Consider the following 24,165-nt stretch of genomic DNA (forward strand, 5'->3'; position numbering starts at 1 on the left):
TGGGGACCACAGCATTGGAAAGATGTTTACATGCAAAGCCCATTTCTGCTTTATTGTGATTGTCTGTTCAGTTCTGCATTTGCTTCCCAGAAGGCCAAGGTGACTTGTCTCAACAACCTACCTCAGAAATTAGACTTTATGCTTAAAACTGTGCATCATCATCGTTATATTTCTTCTTAGGGCCTGCACTAGGCAACGCATGCTGAGTGGATCCTTTGAGGGGCAGCCAGCAAAGGAAAGATCAATACTTAGTGTCCAGCATCATATACGACAGGAACGCAGGTAAACGTGGACAGAAAGGATGGCTTTAAAATACTCTTAAAATCAAGGTGACAAAAGTAGTTAAATTTGAGCAATACCTAATATGAAAAACTGAGATTGCTTACTCCTAGGGAGGAACTAAATTCTACATTCTACATTGTAACCATAATGAAATTCATTGTACTATATAGATGGGGGAAAAAAGTGCCTTTTTATTTCAAATGTCATTTCTTTCACCAACTACAAAGCTATTGATTTAAAGATCAGAAGGAAAGAAATGGTCTTATGTTAGGCCAGATTGAAAACAATTGAAGAACATACAAGCTTCTGATGCTGGCAAGAGAAAAATTATAAGAATTAGAGATACTGGGTGACTGAAGGTGGCTTTATAATGGCTGTCCTATAAAGGTCAAAATTTCATCTTGAGATGTATCGTTAAATGGATTATGATTGTTTCAGGTCACTGAGACATGGTTCCAACAGCCAGCGAATCAGCAGAGGAAAATCTCTTGAAACGTTGACTCAAGATGTAAGTCCTCATCAAAAAGATGTTTTCAGTCTGAGATTATAAGAAATGTGTACTACATAGGAAACGTTTGTGCAAGACTAATGTCTATTTATTATCCCCTTTGCAATTTGTCTTTTGAAATCTTGAAAAGAAATGATAAAACAGATACTGTGACTGCATTAGAATTAGCCTCAAAATAATTGACATGAGATTATTTCACTGATAGACTTACTGGTTTTAAACACTTACTGTGATAGATTCACTGATGCTGTAGACGCTGCATTAGGCACACAACAATTGCTACCCAGGATACCTTAAAAAGCCTCAGTCTGGAATTAACACAAACCACTTCACAATTTCTGATGGGAGTTTAACAATGTTATTCAAACATCAGCAGTTTATTAAAGATCTCACTGGGCACTAGAACTGTCAGGCAAAAGGACAAAGACTAAAAGGGGGAACAGTAATCATGGTGTTCATTGTGGTATAGTTTCATACAGTTAAATGCATTTTCACCTCTGAAATTCTTTGTATTTTATGGATCTCTGTGACTATGAAAATTCAAGGGACAATGTTCTTTCCATTCTTTTCCAAACTATGACTGTATTTTTCTTAAATGTGCTTTATACATAAAAAAACAACTCCATGAGAAGTAGTTAATCACATATCATAGACCATGGTCTAGCCTTGAGCTCTGTGGTAAAGGGTTGGACTTGATGATCTATGAGGTCTCTTCCAGCCTTGATGATACTGTGATACCACAGAATGATAGGAGTTTTAGGGGACCTCTGGACATCATCTAGTCCAACTCCTCTGACAGAGCAGATTCACCTAGAGCAGTCTGCACAGGAATGCATCCAAGTGGGTCCAGAGATGGAGACTCCACAAATATCTCTGGACAGCCTGTACCAGTGATCTGCCACCCTCGTAGTGAAGGCATTCTCTTGTATTTAGGTGAAATTTGTGATGTTCAGGTTTCTGCCCATTACCTCTTATCCTATAAATGGGCACTGCCCTGCATCACAGCAAAAGGAAACTGTACGTAACTATCTTTTAAAGCAGATGTGGCTTTAAAGTATTATCCCTCCAGAACTGCTCCAAAGACTCACTTAATTCTGAATAGTAGAACTGATGAATCCTCCACTGGCTGAGCTTAGGCAGTGTACTCCCTTCCACTCCCTGCTCTCTATGCTTGGCAGATATTCCCTGTATGTTCTGCACAACTCACTGTCTGGCAGCACACGCAACTGGCTGGAGAAGCTGAAAGGGTGTCTAAAGCCTTTTCTTTCCCAGTCTTTGCCCTATGAAATTTGATGGCATTCATTCCAGTTCAGACAGATCAGCTGAGCATCCAGGACTCTTGCTTTTAAAGTTAAAAGTTGAATTGCATAGGACTTCATAGATGACATTAATACTGCAATTAACCTTGAAGTCCCATAGATAAAAAGTACTGTACAGTATGCTTGACTGAGTTGATGTGCTGTGCATTTGGAAGTAAAGATTTTTCATTGTCATCTTTCTATGTAAAATATAGTATCTTGCTTTCATCAGATACATTATAAAACAACCTACAGACCTCATTTAAAAGGAATCATTTTGCTTCTAGCACTCCAACACAGTGAGATACAGAAATGCGCAGAGAGAAGACAGTGAGATAAAGATGATTCAAGAAAAAAAAGAACAAGCAGAAATGAAAAGGTACTTAAAAGTCAGAAGTCTGAGCACAGACATTTCTGTATTGAATATTCTCTTTATGGAATAAAAACCCTATGAGGAGAGGCTGAGGGAGCTGGGGGTGTTTAGCCTGGAGAAGAGGAGGCTCAGGGAGGACCTCATTGCTGTCTACAACTACCTGAAGGGACATTGTAGCCAGGTGGGGGTTGGCCTCTTCTCCCAGGCAACCAGCAGCAGAACAAGGCGACACAGTCTCAAGTTGTACCAGGGGAGGTATAGGCTGGATGTTAGGAGGAAGTTGTTGCCAGAGAGAGTGATTGGCATTGGAGTGGGCTGCCCAGGGAGGTGGTGGAGTCGCCGTCCCTGGAGGTGTTCAAGAAAAGCCTGGATGAGGCACTTAGTGCATGGTGTAGTTGACTGGATAGGGCTGGGTGCTAAGTTGGCCTGGATGATCTTGGAGGTCTCTTCCAACCTGGTTGATTCTATGATTCTATGAAAAACTGTGGAGAATCATGGTGAAAGAAGAATGCAACATAAGGGGTATTTTTTCCCCAGGTGTCATGCATATCACTTAATAATTTCTTTCTTGTCTTTTAAAAGGAAAGTCCAGGAAGAGGAGCTGCGAGAGAACCATCCATATTTCGATAAGCCACTTTTCATAGTTGGTCGGGAGCACAGATTCAGGAATTTCTGCCGAGTGGTGGTGCGAGCGCGCTTCAATGCGTAAGTTTGTTCCGTACTGATAATTGCTACCAAAACACGTTTGCTTTCATTAACTCAGAAACCTAGGTTTATCCTTTCTTTTTAAAGGACAACTGAGTATAATGTGGTCACCAGGCACGCTGTCAGTCACCTGCCTAATCTTGCCGTTGAGAGAAGGTTGTAGTGAAACTGAAGGCAGGAACTGAGAGGAGGGGGTCATGTTTTTCACCCCTGTTTTTAGACCTTGATATTCCTTTCCCATTCTTCATCATAGGGTAAGAAGTGTTTACACCAACTGTTACTCAAAGATTGAGCATAGGTGGCCACACAAAGACTGCTTATCTCATAATTCAGAGACTCAGAATGGGATGGGGAAGTGTTCAGCTGTAGGACATTAAAAGATTAAAAATGAGATCAAGTGAAAACCAGGAAAACTCAGTAAGTAAACTGGAGATATATGCAAGTGTAGCAGTTATAAATCTACTTATAAGTAGCTTGATGTAAAATCATCTTACAGCTCTTCTTCTAAATTTATGTCTGTAGCAAGCACTCTGATTTTGGAGGGTTAATGCAAGCCACCTTGCAAAACAATGGCAAAGGCACAAGATAGCTCAGAGCTGTGAGTTTGGTACTTGGAAGACTTGTTTTCCACATGTGCTTTAGTATGGATTTTTCATCATGCCCTTTAACAAATTACTTCTAATTACAGCAACAGGAAGGTTAGATGCTCAGTTTAATGATACCCATATTGAAGTGTTCTACCAGCTATATAGAAGCACATCCTTGAGTTTGGCACCTACTTTTCTACACAACTGCTAACCTGATTGTGATTCACTAGTCCATGAAGCAGCCAATAAATCAAAACAGCAAAGCAAAACACATAAATGTGTATTCCAGTCCATCTCTCAAATATATGTCAGTGTCCTTCAATGTTGTGGAATCACAGAATCATAGAATCATCCAGGTTGGAAGAGATCTCCAAGATCATCCAGTCCAACCTATCACCCAGCCCTATCCAATCAACTAGACCATAGAATTTCATAGAATCAACCAGGTTGAAAGAGCCCTCCAAGATCATCCAGTCCAACCTAGCACCCAGACCTATCCAGTCAACTAGACCATGGCACTAAGTGCCTCATCCAGGCTTCTCTTGAACACTTCCAGGGACAGCAACTCCACCACCAAAGTACCAAAGGGTAACAGGATATTGATATTATCAGCAGTTTAATTAAAATGTTTGCAATTATGAGAGGAAACTGATTTCATTAAATGGTCATTTTTTAAATTTATTTAAATTCTGTCTACTTTATCATTGTTCCACCCAGCTTGCCAAGTAAGGTATTCCACATATCTTTTTTGAACTGGTAAGATACATGTTTTCTTCTAGTAACAAAGGCTGAGGAATGCCACTGTTTGCTATGTCAGGAAGAGGTAGGAGCTTGAGAAAACACAAAAGTAGATTCAGTGGGAAGGCCCCAAGCCCCGTATATTCTGTACGCTGACCCAAGTAAGTGTGTGAGCCTGACCTGTGGAAGATGCTTCTTGCTCTCCTTGGGTGCATCTTGCATTCTGGTAATTCATAACCATAAAATCTCCAGTGGTGATCATGCCTTAAGCCAGTTTGGTCTCTCAGTCTGTACTCACAGCAGAGCTGCTCATCCCCATGGCCCTTCTCTGGACACACTCCAGCACGTCCACATCCTTCTTGTAATGGGGGCTCCAGAACTGGATGCAGTACTCCAGGTGGGGTCTTACTAGAGTGGAGTAGAGGGGGAGAATCACCTCCCTCACCCTGCTGGCCACACTTCTCCTGATGCAGCCTAGGATCTGGTTGGCCCTCTGGGCTGCAAGTGCACACTGCTGGCTCATGTTGAGCTTCTCATTCACTGACACTCCCAAGTCTCTCTCCTCAGGGCTGCTCTCCAGCCAGTCCCTGCCCAGCCTGGATTTGTGCTTGGGATTGCCTTGACCCAGATGCAGGACCTTGCACTTGCTCTTATTGAACCTCATGAGGTTGGCTTGTGCCCACCTCTCGAGCCTGTCCAGGTCTCTCTGGATGACATCCTTTCCCTCCAACATGTCTGCTACACCACACAGCTTGGTGTCATCAGCAAACTTGCTGAGGGTGCACTCAGTGCTACTGTCCATGTCACCCACAAATATGTTGAACAAGACTGTTGAAAGATATGGAATACCTCAGTGCAGATCCTGTTGCAGCTTCATTTGCTGCAAGGATTTGAAAGATAAGTAAAACATGTCCCTAACCACTGGTTCAGGAGAGGCTTCTTGGATAGAATTCTTGTAGCTTCTCCTGCTGAAGCAATTCTGCTTTCTGTAAGAAGGCTAAATAACTGCTGGAGCAAGAATTTACTCATGTCACTTGGATATGTGCTTATTACTTCCAGGGTGGTTCTCATTCTTTCTGTCTGCCTGATGGATGCTTGGATGTGGTAGGTGAAGTGTAGCAATTTCATAGAAGAGTTAAGGTACAGGGAATCTAGAAACATTAATCAGAAAAATGATTGAAGAAGTAATAAAATAACTAGGGCTTGTGGAATAATTTTAATGTGTGCCAGCTGAGGGTATTGCCCATGAGGTTTTGAAATAAAAGAGAACTGATCCTGAACTTATGGAACATAAAATTCACTAGCAGGTTATCCCCACCCCTGTCCCCAAGTGAAATACCAAATAAAATCCTTGCTTAGAGAAGCAAGTTCCCCAAAAGTACCAGTAACAAGAATCCTTAGGGGAATTACACATAGGCCATGAATTAAAGTGGTAGTAGGTGTGTTGATAATATGACTAAAACTGCAGGGCATTAAATGAAATTTACACAGACAGTTAAATTTAAGCCAAGATAAAATGTAGCTTGATTTTGGATATAACTTTATTTGAAGTATTGAATGCGTTGTATAATTATAATGCTGACTAAAACGAAATGTAAATGACTGTATTTTTTTCTTCTTTTTGTAGTTCTAAAACAGATCCTGTTACTGGAGCTGTGAAAAATACCAAATACCATCAGCTTTAGTAAGCACTGCAAAAGTAACTTTGCTTGGTCACATAAGCCTGCAGCAAAAGTGTGTGAGCGCACACATGCATGTATGTGTGTATGTGTGCATGCACAAATGTACTTCTCTCTTTTCCCCCGAAAGCTTCTTCTTTCTATGGAGTTGTCAGGGGTGGAGGATGAATATGAAGAGGATTTTTTAATCAGACTTTTTTTCTTTACTTGCATGTTCCTCAGTTTTACTACACATGTCTGGAATATTGAAGTCTTTGACACTCTTCACCTTAATTTGTTTTTCATAGGAAAGCACTTAACTGTGACATAGGCACAACACAAGTGGCAGCACTCTTGGCATTTCTGTAATGGTTATCCTTATGTATTGTTCACAGTGACTTGCTGGGTTTGGTTACTTACCTGGACTGGGTCATGATCATTGTTACTATATGCTCCTGCATTTCCATGATGTTTGAATCCCCCTTTAGAAGAGTTATGCATGCTCCAACTCTCCAGGTACTGTCACTGAATCATTTTACAGTTAATGAAGCACACTTGCCTTGGCTTTCCTAAGTTCCTAAGTTATGACTGTTCTCTTCTTTCATTTTCAGATTGCTGAATATGTTTTTGTAATATTCATGAGCATTGAGCTTAATCTGAAGATCATGGCAGATGGCTTGTTTTTTACACCGACAGCTGTCATCAGGGACTTTGGAGGAGTTATGGACATATTTATATATCTTGTAAGTTTTTGTGTTTGCAGGAGGTGTTTGTAGCATTCTTAACTTTTGTATGTTTGGATATATAAATGGTTGGTAATGGTAAAAAAAAAAAGGCTCTGCAACCTGGTGCAAACACAATAGTGTAGTATGTGTGCAAATACAACTGTTTGCATGTGCAGTCCTAGGAGTTACGTCTACAAAGGCTTGTTTAGACATCTGAAAACACGCTTGTATGAGGAGCACCTGATGATTTAGTGTATTACTGTTGTATGGCCTTTCTTAATTCTTTATTTTTTTGATATTTTTTAAGACCTGATTTCATTCTAAAGTAAGCTTGAGATCTCTGACCTTGCTTCAGCATTTGTATGCAGAACCTATGTTTTATCTGTTGCTTAGCCATTCATTGCTTCCTCTTCCCCTGACCATTCTTCTGCTTTTTCAAAAGCCTCTGCCATTTGGAAGAAGGGCACATCCTTGTTGCTGGTGCTGCTATGGCAGAAAGGAAGCAAGGCAGCATCATTTGGCATTCCATACCTATCAGTAGTGGTTCTCAGGAAAAAAAAAATATTCTACTCTCTTCTTTGTCCCCTGGAAATTTCTTTCATTCCATTCAAATGCAAGAGGAGGATATCCGTTTCATCTTCACATGTGACAGTAAACACCACACAATGCATCAGAACCAGCGCTCAGTATAATACAATATTGAATACTTTCTAACTGAGGAAATTGCTAAGCAAAATGGCTTTGATGGATTTAGATTAAATCTTTCAGAGATTAATCCACCAGACAGATGCGCTGCATAAAATTTGTCACAATCAATTTGTATCAAAGATTCCATTGTTAGCTTAAATAAAAATATGCACACTTAGACAAAACTCCTACTGTCACCTGTATAGTCAGGGTGTGAATTCCCTCTGCATCCCTCTGCTTGTCTGAAGGAAAATGTAGGTAGTATAGCTTGGAAATTCAAACGTGCCTGTGAGAGATCAGAAGCACTGGCAGATCTTTTTTGTTTGATGAGGAAACTGTCTTTAGCACTGCTGGTTTTAAGAAATGTTATTGTATTTTAAATCACATTGGTGGTATCAGCTTGATCCTCCATTTTCTGTGCACTTAGCTCCTTCTAACAGCCTTGCTTCTGTCCCCCTATAATGACATTAGCTTTATAAATCCTTATTTAAAACTAAGAAGCAATTAACAGACTTCATGATCAATAACCATCTGTCAGAGCTTGTTCAGGCTACAAGACACAGCTATACTGTTTGAAAACACTCAAATGCATAATATTGGTACACAGTGACAGAGGTACTTACACCTCTAACAAAGTAATAGGAAAAACCAGCAACAGACTTTCCAGGTGTGCAAAACTCAGTTTCAGGATAGAATCCCTAAAATGAGAAGGGAGAAGTTAGATGATGCTTCCTGTTCCAAGAATATGATTCACCTTCCTGCTCTGAAGCAGCCAATTTTATTTCAAGCAGCCAATTTTATTTCTTTTTCTGGAGCTGTTCCATCTACCAAAAAGAATGAAATAGAATTTTGAGTCAAAGGGGAAGACAGAGGCTAAAGCTGATGCCCATTTGTCAGGACAATCAGCCAGAGCACAGGAGATCCAAATCAGGGCGTTTTGCTTAATTTTATGGAAAACAAGTGCTTATTGATCTGTTCTGTGTCTATGTCAAATAAGACATTGTAAGCCTAATCCTTCTTTATCCTTTCATGCCCTGTCTCCTCAAGGTGAGTTTGATATTCTTGTGCTGGATGCCTCAGAACGTCCCTGCCAAATCCGGAGCTCAACTCTTAATGGTGCTCCGCTGCCTCCGACCTCTTCGAATTTTCAAGCTGGTCCCTCAGATGAGGAAAGTGGTGCGAGAGCTGTTTAGTGGCTTTAAGGAAATCTTCTTGGTATGTGCCATTGATTTTGTTCTTGTTAAAAAGAAAGTGTGGAGGAGTCATAAGATACCATTATACTGTCTACAACTACCTGAAAGGACATCGTAGCCAGGTGGGGGTTGGCCTCTTCTGCCAGGCAACCAGCAACAGAACAAGGGGACACAGTCTCAAGTTGTGCCAGGGGAAGTATAGGCTGGATGTTAGGAGGAAGTCCTTCACAGAGAGAGTGATTGCCATTGGAATGGGCTGCTCAGGGAGGTGGTGGAGTCACCATCCCTGGAGGTGTTCAAGCAAAGCCTGGATGAGGCACTTGGTGCCATGGTCTAGTTGACTGGCTAGGGCTGGGTGCTAGGTTGGCCTGGATGATGTTGGAGGTCTCTTCCAACCTGGTTGATTCTGTGATTCTCTGATTCTATAATGTTTATATATTCTAAGCTTTTCTAGGTTGTTGCCTGTTGACTTTTCATTGTTGCTACCATTTGCAGATGACCACATGACAGGTTACAAATTTGGAATAGAAGTAACTTGTGCATTCATACTGGATAAAGCTGCTGTAATAATTCTTTGGTGAACAGTATTGTTTTTCCACCATATATGTGGCCATAATTACATAGGAGGACTACTGAAATAAAATTAGCCCTTACTCACTGTTCTAGTTGGAAAAGAAAGGTCTGAAGTAGGATGTGGCATATCTGCAAAAGCAAAAGTAAACCTGGTTTCCAAGCTAAAGGTCTCTACCTCCCCAGTTCTGAAAAGCAACCAGAGACAATGCAGTTGTTCATCACAGATGTGGATCTCATTGTTAAGCTGTTATTATTACTATCATGATTATATACTCATACACTCATAGTCGTAATAACAGTAATGAAGTCTAATTGCTTGATGAGAATCTAATCTATTGTCTTGGAACACTATGTGATATTTGTCAACCTAAACAGATATTTTTTCTCTTAGCAGAATGCTTTATTAGGTCAGGTTGGTATAAAAAGCTAAGACACAAAATATTCTCAGACAGGGATAGAGAAAGGGCAAAAAGCATAAAGCTAGTTGGCATTTCATATATACTGTATTTTAATAAAGATACTTACATCTTAATTTGTTCATACATATCTTTCTTGCAGCTATCCCAGAATTCAATGTCTAACAATGGCTTACTCCAATTAATTAGTAAAGCCTGATTCAGCAAAAAAAGAAGCCCATGTTTAAGTACTCTTTTAAGCAAATAGCATTTGTTGTGGGTGCAGAATTTAGCAGGGTGCAAGAAAGCTTTGATCCTTATCTGCAATTCTTAGATGTTTTGTTAGTAATAATGATTATGATAATAATGATTATAACAACAACAACAATAATAATAATAATAATAGTAATAATAATATATTGCACCTGGTTACTGCATTGGCACTTATGAAAGCCATATCTCCAGTTTTATACAGCAAACCAATCCTTCCTGCAGGAAGGATCTGATCACCTTTTTCAAGTCTGTAGAAGGAGAGCTTGACAAATCTAACTTCATCTTTACAGGTTTCTATTCTTTTGCTGACATTAATGCTTGTTTTTGCAAGCTTTGGAGTGCAGCTATTTGCTGGGAAACTGGCTAAATGTAATGATCCACACATCATCTCTAGGGTAAGAACTGCTTTTCTGCTTCAACATGATAGTATGCTTTGCTGTTTCTGCCTGATGGGGAAAGCAAATGGGGCAGTCAGAGCTATAATATGAGAGACAGAGATATTGAGTACTGTCTTGTTCAAAAGAAAGATGATGGAAGAAAAGGTGATAAAGGGTTTGAGGTAATAAAATGAATAAGGGTAGGCTGGAAAAGTAAAGCAAATCCAAATGTTTGGGACTGTCTGAAAAAGTTGTCAAATCAATGTCATATTATCTGCAAAGGACTGGGTGTCAGATGGAATTAAACAAGTCAAAATACACCTTTGCACTCCTAGGTTGGCTGCTACAAAGTAAGTCAGGCTGCTAGAGCTCAAATGCACTGGGAACTGTGTCTAGATACAAGAAGATGATTAGTTGAGTTTTGTGCTCTGTTTGGAGAAATATCATTGTCACCTAGAGAAAGCAATGGTCTGTAAGAAAGAGGTAAAATTCAAGATAGTCTTTCAAATTTAAAAGCATTAACTTAGTCCTAGAAGGAGAAAAAGCTTTTTGATTCCTCCCTAAGATGTATTTTTCATCTGGGTAAAGATCCATGACTATTAATTCCAGTCCTGTACATAACCCTTCGTTTCTGTTTACATTGCTTCCCCGTCATGGCAAGTATGAAGTCTATACTAGCATTATTACATCTCTCACAGGCAACTATTTAATCTCAGGCTTTGGTTTATTTCACTGTAGGAAGACTGTCATGGCATCTTCAGAATAAATGTAAGTGTTTCAAAAAACCTCAACTTAAAGTTAAGACCCGGAGAGAAAAAGCCTGGATTTTGGGTGCCACGAGTCTGGTAAGCTGCTAAGCATTGCCCTATGTTCCTTCAAAATCTCAGCTGTTGATGTAGAAGGTGACTCAGATCTCGGGTGACATTGAACTATTGATAGAGGCTTCAAGTTTCTTGGTTTAAGTCAGATGATATTAAGGGTAAAAAGTGTGGTATGTTTAGTTTAAAAACAAACATTGTCGTAGTTTTTTTTATGTAAGAGCGTGGCAGACTTAGATTATCTTACTTCACTCATTTTTCTAAGGAAAAAGGACAGTAAAATAATAACTCTCTCGCTGAATTGGAGAAGAAAAATGCATAAAGGCTGTATTTAAGAATGGGCAGATAAAGATACAACATACGTGAATCCTTAACACCTGATACAGATGCAGGATACATGAGAATTCCCCAAAAACCTTCTCCCCAGGCAAACCAAAAACCCCACCAAAACCCCAGTGCTCATTTTCTCCCAGCCCACATTATCTCCCACTAGGCCCAGAACAGGCTGGGGTCGCCCAGATTCATGCAGGGACCAGCACGACACATTTGACACCAACGTGATGCATAAGTTGAACCTTTACTGCAGCTAAAAGCAAGGCTTATATAGAGAGCCAGTACAACATCTATAATTCTGATAGGTTACATAGCAGAGTATGGGCTGTGCACATGCCCTAGGAACAAATCATAGAATCATAGAATCAACCAGGTTGGAAGAGACCTCCAACATCATCCAGGCCAACCTAGCACCCAGCCCTAGCCAGTCAACTACACCATGGCACTAAGTGCCTCATCCAGGCTTTTCTTGAACACCTTCAGGGACAGTGACTCCACCATCTCCCTGGGCAGCCCATTCCAATGCCAATCACTCTCTCTGGCAACAACTTCCTCCTAACATCCAGTCTAGACCTCCCCTGGCACAACTTGAGACTGTGTCCCCTGGTTGCCTGGCAGAAGAGACCAACCCCCACCTGGCTACAACCTCCCTTCAGATAGTTGCAGACAGCAATGAGGTCCCCCCTGAGCCTCCTCTTCTCCAGGCTAAACACCCCCAGCTCCCTCAGCCTCTCCTCATATTCTTTGTGTTCCAGGCCCCTCACCAGCTTTGTTGCCCTTCTCTGGACATGTTCCAGCACCTCAACATTTCTCTTGAATTGAGGAGCCCAGAACTGGACACAGTAGTCAAGGTGTGGCCTGAAATCTGACTGACCACCCCTCCTTTAGGCCCCTCACACAGCTAACTTTGCAGCTTCTCTGCTGGCTTTCTCAAGGTTATTTTCCCTGCAGCTGCGCTCCTTACCTCTGTGTCCAAATGTTACCCTCTTGCTCTCCTATTTCAGACCACTCAGCTCCGCTCATACCCCAACACCTTGAAGGCCATGGCCTACCACAGGGTACTCCTACATAGGTACCTAGTTACCCAGATAAGGATCCCTCTGGAAAGCTGAAAAGGCAGGGAGAAAAGAGAACAAGTTGATCTTGCTGCTTACTTGTTTGAAATCAAGTGAAGATGTTTGTAAATTAGGAGCAATTTTTAGGTGAGTTTCAGAGAAAGCAAACTTCATTTTGAAGGTCTACTGCTTCATTATATTGTGCCTTCATCTGGCATATGACAGATGTTAAAGGAATTGATCTCTATGTACAGTGATTTCCTTAATTAAAATGTAGTGTGTTGTTGGCAAAGCAATGCTGAAAAACACTGCAGCTGTGAGTATGGCCTAGCACTGGTACAGGTTGTCCAAAGAGGTTGTGGAGTCTTCATTCTTGGGATTATTCTGGACATGGGTCTGGACATCTTATCCAACCTTAGAGCTGGCATTCAGACCCATGTCCAAGGTTGGTTAAGATGATTTCTAAAGGTTCTTTCTGGACTGAAGGAAAGGATTATAGGATTGAGTAACGTAATTACGATATCCAGGACCAATCAGTTTGTCCCCTGAGATGGATCTTGGTCTCTATAGTATTTTTAGGAAATATGGCATGACCTGAAATTCTTTAAACCACATAAAATTTATGTATATATATATAAAATAAACTTCTCCAGACCTAACCTGCTTTTCTATTCATAAAGCAGAAAAGAGAAAAAATACCCATGGGTACTTAACCTGGATGAGATTTAGATGTGGGAATTACTGTCTTGAACCAAGATTATCAGTTAATTGTTCTCTAGTACTATCATGAAGACATCCTGAGAACTATACATCAATAAGAGAACCTAAGAATGGGTAGGAAAAGATGGGAAGGGGAAATCAAGCTGCCAAGAGATACTTACTGGAGTTAAAAAAAGCAAGTAATGCCTTGCCAGCCTTTATTTTCTGTGGCACTCAGCCTTGCCAGCTAGCAGCTTATTTCTGTTTCCAGTGCAGGGAATCTATGTGGCCTCTTTGCTGCAGTAGTGCAGTAAAAATTACTTAAGAGCTGACATTATGATTAGTATTCTGAAAAAGTCTATTTATTAATTTCCCAACACCTGAACAGGCAAAAGCTCTTCTTTTTAATTGTTTACATTTTAAAGTTGGTTTTGCAAAATCAGCTTAATAGCCACAATTATTTTAATTGGCTATGTGCATCAATAAAGAATGTGCCAGCAGTGGTAGATTCAATAATGAAATAATATGCTGTGATTTGAACAGTCAGTGGAACTCTGACATCTGCAGAAGTCTTTGTTTCTGGTACGCTTCAGACAAATTCTTCCTCAAGTAAGCAAATTCAATCCCCTTCAGCTTGAACCAGAAATAAGCAAAAACTATCTTAATCAGCATAACTGTAAACTTTGGGGAATATTTTGGTATTGCAGAAAAATGTTTTCCTGCAAAGACATTAATGCCACCTGTTGGCTGTGTCAGGACAGATTTTCGAGAGCCAGATGTTAGTAAAGGAACTGCATATAAGAGAAATATCTGCATATGAAAGCTCTCTTTTGCACTGGAAACACTTAATAACTATTCTGGAATACAAGCAGTTACCATATAAATTGTGGAAAATTTATCCAGAAACAGCCCGAAGATGGTACTTGTAATGTTCACCTGGAAGCATCCTCTTGAATCTCAACTGGTACCAAAGATTATAGAATCACAGAATCACAGAATCAATCAGTTTGGAAGAGACCTCCAAGATCAGCCAGTCCAGCCTAGCACCCAGCTCTAGCCAGTCAACTAGACCATGGCACTAAGTGCCTCAGCCAGGCTTTTCTTGAACACCTCCAGTGATGGTGACTCCACCACCTCCCTGGGCAGCCCATTCCAATGCCAATCACTTTATCTGGCAAGAACTTCCTCCTAACATCCAGCCTGTACTTCCTCTGGCACAGCTTGAGACTGTGTCCCCTTGTTCTATTGGTGGTTGCCTGGGAGAATAGACCAACCCCCACCTGGATACAGCCTCCCTTCAGGTAGTTGTAGACAGCAATGAGGTCCCCCCTGAGCTTCCTCTTCTCCAGGCTAAACACTCCCAGCTCCCTCAGCCTCTCCTCACAGGGTTTGTGTTCCAGGCCTCTCACCAGCTTCATCGCCCTTCTCTGGACACGTTCCAGCACCTCAACATCTCTCCTGAATTGAGCATATAGTATAGAAAAGCCAAGAAGATGGAGGCCACTGAAAGTGGTGTCCCTCAGGGGTTGGTACTGGGACCAGTGCTGTTTAGCATCTTCGTCAGCAGTACGGACAGTGGCACTGAATGCACTGGAGGGAAGGGATGCCATCCAGAGGGAGCCGGACAGGCTGCAGAGGTGGGCCCAGGACAACCTCATGAAGCTCAACTAGGCCAAGTGCAACGTCCTACACCTGGGTTGGGGCAAGCCCAAGCAGAAAATCGTCTTGGTGAGGAGCAGCTCAAGAGCAGTCTGAGGGGAAGGACTTGGGGTCTGTCGATTGTTGAACAGCTCAACATGAACCAGCTGTGTACAGGCGTGGCCCAGAAGGCTGACCGTATCCTGCTCAGCATCCAAAGAAGCTTGACAGTGGAGGTGATTCTCCCCCTCTGCTCTGCTGTCAGAAGACCCCACTGTGTCCTGTTCTGGTAGCCTCAGCAGAAGAAGGACATGGAACTGCTGGAGCAGGGCCATAGGAGGGCCACAAAGATGATCAGAGGGCTGCAGCACCTTCCCTATGGGGACAGGCTGAGAAACTTGGGCCTGTTCAGCCTGGGGAAAAGAAGGCTCCAGGGAGACCTTATAGCATCCTTCCAGTACCTGAAGGAGGCCTAGAGGAAAGCTGGGAAGGGACTTTTTACAAGGGCTTGTTGTAGGGCAAGAGGGAATGGATCGAAGCCAGAAGAGAGTAGATGTCGACTGGATGTTAGAAAGAAGTTCTTTGAAGTAAAGGTGGTGAGACACTGGAACAGGTTGCCTGGAGTGTTTGTGGATGTCCCTTCCTTGGAGCTGCTCAAGGCCAGGTTGGATGAGGCCTTGAGCAATGTGGTTTAATGGAAGGTATCCCTACCCATGGCAGGGGTACTGGAGCTACACAGTCCTTAAGGTCACTTCCAACACAAACCGTTCTATGAATCTAAGGATCTGTGTGATGTCCTTTCAGTAACTTCTCCTTTAAACCATCAGTTCCAAATGATACTGAAATAAGGAACAACATTTTCTAAACAGGCTCACAGACTTTAGAATATTAATCATTTATGTGAATTTGAGACTGCTGGCCTTTTTCAGCTAAATTTGTGTTAGAATCTGGCCAACACCAGCAGATCTGTTTTTCATGAATGCTGTGTTCTGCTAGTTTCATTGACAGAAGCACTGAAATGCAGCAGCATGTGCTTTATTGCTGTGAATCAATAATTCCAATTAATACCAGAATCATAGAATCATAGAATCAACCAGGTTGGAAGAGACCTCCAAGATCATCCAGTCCAACCTATCAGCCCTATCCAGTCATCTAGACCATGGCACTTAAGTGCCTCATCCAGCCTTTCCTTGAACACCTCCAGGCATGGTGACTCCACCACCTCCCTGGATAATAAAATACATACAGGAATCAAAACCTTATGCTGTATGTATTTATGGCTGTTGCCACTGTATTCTTATTCTCGAGATGGAACCCTGTGTAATATTTTTCAGAAGCTTTCACAGTATCACAGTATCATCAGGGTTGGAAGAGACCTCACAGATCATCAAGTCCAACCCTTTACCACAGAGCTCAAGGCTAGACCATGGCACCAAGTGCCACCTCCAATCCTGCCTTGAACAGCCCCAGGGACGGCGACTCCACCACCTCCCCGGGCAGCCCATTCCAGTGTCCAATGACTCTCTCAGTGAAGAACTTTCTCCTCACCTCCAGCCTAAATTTCCCCTGGTGCAGCCTGAGGCTGTGTCCTCTTGTTCTGGTGCTGGCCACCTGAGAGAAGACAGCAACCTCCTCCTGGCCACAACCACCCCTCAGGTAGTTGTAGACAGCAATAAGGTCTCCCCTGAGCCTCCTCTTCTCCAGGCTAAACAATCCCAGCTCCCTCAGCCTCTCCTCGTAGGGCTGTGCTCAAGGCCTCTCCCCAGCCTCGTCGCCCTTCTCTGGACACGCTCAAGCATCTCAATGTCCCTCCTAAACTGGGGGGCCCAGAACTGAACACAGTACTCAAGGTGTGGTCTAACCAGTGCAGAGTACAGGGGCAGAATGACCTCCCTTGTCCTGCTGACCACACCATTCCTGATGCAGGCCAGGATGCCATTGGCTCTCTTGGCCACCTGGGCACACTGCTGGCTCATGTTCAGGCGGGTATCAATCAGCACCCCCAGATCCCTCTCTGTCTGGCTGCTCTCCAGCCACTCCGACCCCAGCCTGTATCTCTGCAGCTTTGCAAGGTATTTAAGATGTTAGAACATGAAAAATCCAGGTAACAGAAAGAGCTTTGTTGCAGAAGTTACATCTGTTTTTGTACTGCATTTCAGGGCAAATCCCAGGAATTTTAACTTTGACAATGTGGGGAATGCAATGCTGGCACTATTCGAAGTTCTTTCATTAAAAGGCTGGGTGGAAGTCAGAGATGTTATTATTCATCGTGTTGGGCCGGTAAGGAGACATACCAGAAACACTAAATACTACAGCACAAACTTTGATTAGTTTTAAGTATTAATATTGTTTTTATCTGTTCAGATCCATGGAATCTACATTCATGTTTTTGTATTCCTTGGCTGCATGATTGGGCTGACTCTTTTTGTTGGAGTCGTCATCGCTAATTTCAATGAAAACAAGGTATGGAGAAGTTTTTTTATCATGTGGAGAACTGTCTCTTTAAGAAATCTGACACTGATTTTACACTGTCTGCAGTGACTTACCAATCTAACAACCTGCAAGTCTCCAAGTAGCCTGCTCCATATTTCCTGCAAAACTCAAGTCTAGGGCAGTTGCAATCCATCCCACGCTCTTTTAAAGCTGTATGAGTTTACAGTGCAGCCACAATGCCATATGGAGACTGAACCTAAAGCACAACGTAGTTAGAGATGCTCCACATCCTGCTGTTGTAGTTTGATGTGAGCATTCACAGGGTGGCAGATAAGAAGATACATTGTGCATGTGTGTGTTACAACTAAGGGGTCTCAGAACCCTGCAATTTCAGTGTTGCAGATTCACAATAAAGCTCTGTCGTGGGTTTTTAAAGAGAGACGACAGAGGTTAAACTCTCAAATCAAATTGGAGAGAAAATACAGAATTTATTTAGAGAGAGAGAATACAGCGATAGACATTACAAAGCAATTATCATGGCAAACCCCCTTGAAGTTTCCCCCATCCCCAAAAAACTAAATCCTCCCCAACACCTCCACCTACTGCTTACATGATCCCGATAAATTGGCTCCTGCCACACTCTCAGGGCATGAGGAGGAGGAAAGGAGAACGAACTGACCTTATTGTGAGTCTATAAAGAGATAGCAGAATTATGGGATTGAATAACAATATCCTAGTCCCCAGAAAAAAAATTTTAACTCTATGGCCTGAACCTGGGACAAGCTGCCTGACCTTTTCCTGCCAAACAGCAGAGTGCCTTGTGAAATTAATTGTCCATCACTTAAACAAAAAAGCAGGTAGCGTTCTAGAAATAAACTGCAGTTCACATGGGCTTTGCCAGTCATGGTGAAAAGTAGAAAAACTTGTCCCCAGGCAAATTGTTACAGAGCAGCTCCTGTCTACACTTGCTAAAGATAGCATCCTCTGGACAGGACTGCTGCATGTGCACTGCACAGCCCTTAATCTGACCACCTTTTTTCTGAGCCTCTTGTGGTGCCTCTCTGGCACCTAGATATAATTATTAACACTTTTCATCTTTCAGTTCAAACTTTCCAAAATAATGAGACATTTGTGTTGAAGGTAGTTAGTGCTATTTTTATCATTCATGGCACTGCAGGAAAAGGATGATTGTGTACTCTGGGGCTTGAAGATTCAGGACTACCCAATATGCTAGTCCTGAAGACGAACTGGATGCTAAAGACTCTGGCACTTCTAGAAGGGAGCTGAGCAGCCCACTGCCATGTGTCCAGAATGGGCAAACAAGACCATCATGAACTGACGTCAAATAGATTGCAAGCCAGATAAATAGCCCAAACCCCCTGCTATTCAGAGACTATTTCTATGTTTGCGTGACTCCAGTGTAATTTGTTGAGTTGAAGTGCAGTCATTTTTGTTAAAATACATCTGATCTGAGATCAAGGAGCAGTGTATTGTTTATTTATTTTCTTATTCACCAAATTTTAGCTAGGGAATTAACAAAGCTGAAACTTCTCCAGTATGGGAATTGCAATGGGTTTTTACAGTTGCTTTTACCCCTTCCTCTTAAGCTGTGTAGTATTACCTCTCCTTCAAAAGTGTCAGCTTTATACTGAAAATATTTTTCAGCAAATCTGTTTAAAAAAGGTATTTTTATTTAAATTACATGTCCTTAAAATATTCCATGAAGTGTAAAAAGTATTTTTATGTTTTCCTTCTATAGTTATGATGTATTTAGCTATGTATGTTTCTGTTAGGTACATCATAGTCCATGAAACTGTCGAGATGCTAGTTGGGCATTTCTGTAATATAAATTGTTTCTTCATTCCCTTTACACTTTCTTCACAGGTCAGTTTTCTCAATAACTTTTTCACAGGTTCATGAGTGTAGGCAAGAAGAAGAAACATAGAATCATAGAATCATAGAATCATAGAGCCAGGTTGGGAGAGACCTCCAAGACTATCCAGTCCAACCTAGCACCCAGTCCTAGCCAGTCAACTAGACCATGGCACTAAGTGCCTCATCCAGGCTTTTCTTGAACACTTCCACAGACGGTGCCTCCACCACCTCCCTGGGCAGCCCATTCCAATGCCAATCACTCTCTCTGCCAACAACTTCCTCCTAACATCCAGCCTGTACTTTCCCTGGCACAACTTGAGACTGTGTCCCCTTGTTCTATTGCTGGTTGCCTGGGAGAAGAGGCCACCCCCATCTGGCTACAATCTTCCTTCAGGTAGTTGTAGACAGCAATGAGGTCTGCCTAGAGCCTCCTCTTCTCCAGGCTAAACACCCCCAGCTCCCTCAGCCTCTCCTCATAGGGTTTGTGTTCCAGGCCCCTCACCAGCTTTGTTGCCCTTCTCTGGACATGTTCCAGCACCTCAACATCTCTCTTGAATTAAGGGGCCCAGAGCTGGACACAGGACTCAAGGTGTGGCCTGACCCGTGCTGAGTACAGGGGAAGAATAACCTCCCTTGTCCTACTGGCCACACTGTTCCTGATGCAGGCCAGGATGCCATTGGCTCTCTTGGCCACCTGGGCACACTGCTGCCTCATCTTCAGCTACTCTCTACCAGTACCCCCAGGTCCCTTTCCTCCTGGCTGCTCTCCAGCCACTCTGTCTCCAGGCTGTAGCGCTGCTTGGGGTTGTTGTGGCCAAAGTGCAGTACCCTGCACTTGGCCTTGTTAAATCTCATCCCCTTGGGCTCTGCCCACCTATCCAGCCTGTCCAGGTCCCTCTGCAGGGCTCTCCTCGCCTTCCAACAGATTAACACCTTCAGAGGTTGCTCATAAGTATCTTTTGATCATAGCTGATCAAGCACCTTTCCTTTATTCACTCCAACAACAATACCTTTATGTTGTTGAGGAGTGAATAAATAGTACACTACTCTTCAGTTTTTCATCCACATTGAGTGTGTCTTCTTTGCCACATCTACAGGCATCTACTTTTGGCTACTGCCACAGAAAAAAGAGTACTAGAAGATGTGGAGCCTTGCCCTTGCTAGTATGCCTGCTTTTGTGAAAATAAAGCAAACTTTAAGTGCTGTAAATCTCTTAGTGCTTTTTCTCCTAGTTCCCACTCTTTCCATAGGAGTCACTCACTAGATCAAGTTCACTGTATCAGCCTGTCTCCTGCAAAGGTATCTCATGAGATTTCTTTTACAAATTAGAGAGACTCCAATAACTCATAACTCATTATTCATATGTGTTAGTCAGCTCTCAGATATGAAATAAGGTGATTTTGGTCCAACAAGCAAAGGTATTTTTGAGGTGATTTATACACTGTATCAGCATAAACCTTTCACCAGTTTTTTATTTTGAAGTTTGAAATATGAATAGCAAGAAAATACCCTTAATTATATATGGCTGTAGCACTCTCTTCTCCCAGACATGGAGCTTTTAAAGACAGCTCAAATTCGTATGAGAAGAAAAGGTTTGTTTATGTTTACTGTGATTCAAGATGAGTGGGTACAGGAAGGTGTGAACATAAGGCTTAGAAGGATTGTGAGCACAGGAGATAACTAAACAGTTCACCTTAACCCAGTTTGCCCCCATGAGCTACCAATGTAAACATGGAAGTCTGAGGTGTGGGACCTAAACTAAGGTTCCTATTATTTTCAGAGAATTATCTGGGTTTTTTTGTTTCTCATTCTGGGGTTATTTTCTCTGCTTGTACATTTTGCTCAAACTTTGGCCACCTTTTCATCTCTCTTCCCTCAATTCCATATATGAATACAGTGAATGTCATAGTCTGGATATCTAAAACACTGCTCACTAGTAACATTTCCCTGCAGATTACACTGAGCAGGCACATAGAATCATAGAATCAACCAGGTTGGAAGAGACCTCCAAGATCATCCAGTCCAACCTAGCACCCAGCCCTGTCCAATCAACTAGACCATGGCACTAAGTGCCTCATCCAGTCTTTTCTTGAAGACCCCCAGGGACACTGCCTCCACCACCTCCCTGGGCAGCCCATTCCAATGGGAAATCACTCTCTCTGTGAAGAACTTCTTCCTAACATCCAGCCTATACCTACCCTGGCACAACTTGAGACTGTCCCCCCTTGTTCTATTGTTGGTTACCTGGGAGAAGAGGCCACCCCCCACCTGGCTACAATGCCCTTTCAGGTAGTTGTAGACAGTAATAAGATCACCCCTGAGCCTCCTCTTCTCCAGGCTAAACAGGCCCAGCTCCCTCAACCTCTCCTCATAGGATTTGTGCTCCAGGCCCCTCACATCATGCAATATTTCTCTAGAATTTACATGATACTAGAAATACAGTCAGTATAAATAATTTATGTCTTCTGGGTCAGCTTCTCCAGTTGTTCCTTAGTAACTTCAGGTAGCTCCTAAGACATATGTTTGTTTTTTCTCTCTTTTTTCTTGAGTACTTGTTACTTTTTGTGTATTTACTATAGGGAAAATAAAATATCTTCAGATTTGAGTTTAAAAAAAAAAGAGTATGTTAGTTAATTATACACTGGGGGGGGAATCTCAGCCTGATCAATATTCAAGTAGAGAGAAGAAAGGTCCAGGAACTAAAAAATGTGTGAAGTGGCAGTATCCCAGAGAGGAGAGAGCAAAGCACAGCCCATTTGATGAGATTTAAGTTGCATCAGTTTAAAGCTAGTTACTTGGTCAAGCTGGTGATGTTTTAGGTAAATGTTGGCTTTAGAAAGTTCATGGCAGGTAGTCAGGAGTTGCTGAGGAGAGTCAGAGCTGGACAATTAGTGAATGAAATATTTCCTGCCAGAACAATTTTCTTTTAAAAAAGCCTGAAATATTTACTGGTGTGCTCTGGTGTTTATTGTAAGCTGTTGGAGCTGCAGGCATGGAGGTGTTGCACTAGGAATTGCCACAGAGGGCTCTGCGCTGGGTCTTTGACTGTCTCAAGGGACAAGCCAGTAGCCCAAAGTGTTCTACCACTCCGTGTTTCATAACCCCTACCTGTCACTTGTAAAGAGCTTTCAAGTGACATGCGCTCAGCTGGCAGTGATTGACTCAAATATTATCTGGCAATTTTGAGCTGAAATCCAAAGGCAAACACAACTCTTCCAGGAGTAGTCCCCCTCAAGGGGCTCTGCGCTGTGGTCCCCTTGTAAAGATTCCACTAGCAGAAGTGGTAGTTACTGAGTAACACATCTAATCCACTAAACCATGGCAATAAGCACCACATCCAGTCTTTTCTTAAACACTTCCAGGGACAGGGAATTCACCACCTCCCTGGGCAGCCCATTCCAATGGGCAATCACGCTTTCTGCAAAGAACTTCTTCCTAACGTCCAGCCTAAACCTGCCCTGGCATAGCTTGAGATTGTGTCCTCTCATACTATCGCTGGTTGCCTGGAAGAGGAGACCAAGTCCCACCTGGCTACAACCTCCTTTCAGGTAGTTGTAGACACTGTTAAGGTCTCCCCTGAGCCTCCTCTTCTTCTCCAGAGTAAACAACCCCAGCTCCCTCAGCCGTTCCTTGTAAGGCTTGTGCTCCAGCCCCCTCACCAGCCTTGGTGCTCATCTCTGGACATGTTCAAGCATCTCAACATCTTTCTTAAATTGATGGCCCCAGAACTGGACACAATACTCAAGATGTGGCCTGACCAGTGCTGACTAAAGGAGCAGAATGATTTCACTGGTCCTGCTGGCCACACCATTCCTGATACAGGCCAGGATGCCATTGGCACACTGCTGGCTCATGTTCAGTCAGCTGTCAACCAGTACCCTCAGGTCAGTCTCTGCCTGGCCACTCTCAAGCCACTCTGTCCCCAGCCTGTAGCGCTGCATTGGGTTGTTGTGGCCGAAGTGTGACACTTAGGCTTGTTAAATCTCATGCCATTGGACTCTACCCATCTATCCAGCCTGACTTGACATCACTGTTTCTAGATTTTGCCACATTGCTTTTGCCACTTTTTATCTTGTTTGCAAAGCCCTCCGAGAGTATAAACCAGACATGCTCATTGGGCTCAGTGAGTTTCCTTTTTATTTAAGCATTTCTAAATTGTATGGTTTGGACCTGACACAAAGAGTAGAAATCCTTAGATCCGTCCCATTGTCTGCATTGTGTTGGAAGGTGCCTCCTCTCAAAGGAGGCTCTGTAGAGAGATTATGTCCTTGGAGAGGCAGAAATCCTGACCTTACGAGTTGCACAGCCAGCTGCAGTTCCAGCATCTACACAAGCCAATGCTAAGGCAAGCCTCAAAGATCACACCAGCCCTCGCCTAGGTCCGTGTGGCTCCATGCTGACTGGAGGGCTGCAAGTGTCTGGGCGATGGACTTGTGATATTTACTTTGAAAAGGTCTCCCTTGTTTTTATAAACACAGACTCCTTCCATGAGATTTTTCAGTTTTCTGAAGTGATGAGAACCTCATTTGGGGTTTGAAGGTCATTTTAAATAATGTTGAATTATGTTTGGTGTTTGCTTGTTTATTCCTATGTTATGAAAACACACATATTGTCATCAACCATAGCCCATCCTAAAGGCGCTTCCTTTGTGGAGAACTGTTGTAGACTCATAGCATACTATTATTCTATTTCAATTACACCTCGAGCAGAAACACTGTGGAGGGTGGCAGCAGTGTCATGGAGGGCTCATTCCCTGAGAAACTGTAGCGGCGCTGACAAGCTGCAGGATTTTCTACAGCAAAGTCTGGACAAAATCGACTGCTCTTTAAAACAGTGCTTCCTGGCAAAATGATGTTCAGTCAAATGGAAGACCACCTGCAGTGTTTCACTGCTCACTACTGGGCTGCAGCTACAAAGAGCAACAACTGTGCCTGCTGAGTTG

General features: G+C 42.6%; 1 protein-coding gene across 1 annotated transcript in view; it reads left to right on the forward strand.

Moving 5' to 3' along the window:
* NALCN (sodium leak channel, non-selective) overlaps positions 1–24,165 on the forward strand; it is a 254,133-nt gene that overhangs the window by 205,360 nt on the left and 24,608 nt on the right. Inside the window, exons 19-30 of the mRNA XM_064143801.1 lie at positions 181–282; positions 721–790; positions 2,376–2,467; positions 3,044–3,166; positions 6,119–6,175; positions 6,545–6,665; positions 6,761–6,892; positions 8,609–8,776; positions 10,286–10,390; positions 11,111–11,217; positions 17,075–17,195; positions 17,280–17,378. Coding sequence (XP_063999871.1) covers positions 181–282; positions 721–790; positions 2,376–2,467; positions 3,044–3,166; positions 6,119–6,175; positions 6,545–6,665; positions 6,761–6,892; positions 8,609–8,776; positions 10,286–10,390; positions 11,111–11,217; positions 17,075–17,195; positions 17,280–17,378 — 1,297 coding nt within the window. The remainder of the gene's footprint in view (positions 1–180; positions 283–720; positions 791–2,375; positions 2,468–3,043; positions 3,167–6,118; positions 6,176–6,544; positions 6,666–6,760; positions 6,893–8,608; positions 8,777–10,285; positions 10,391–11,110; positions 11,218–17,074; positions 17,196–17,279; positions 17,379–24,165) is intronic.

This window comes from Pogoniulus pusillus, chromosome 5 (assembly GCF_015220805.1).
Source record: "Pogoniulus pusillus isolate bPogPus1 chromosome 5, bPogPus1.pri, whole genome shotgun sequence".
Classification (NCBI taxonomy): domain Eukaryota; kingdom Metazoa; phylum Chordata; class Aves; order Piciformes; family Lybiidae; genus Pogoniulus; species Pogoniulus pusillus.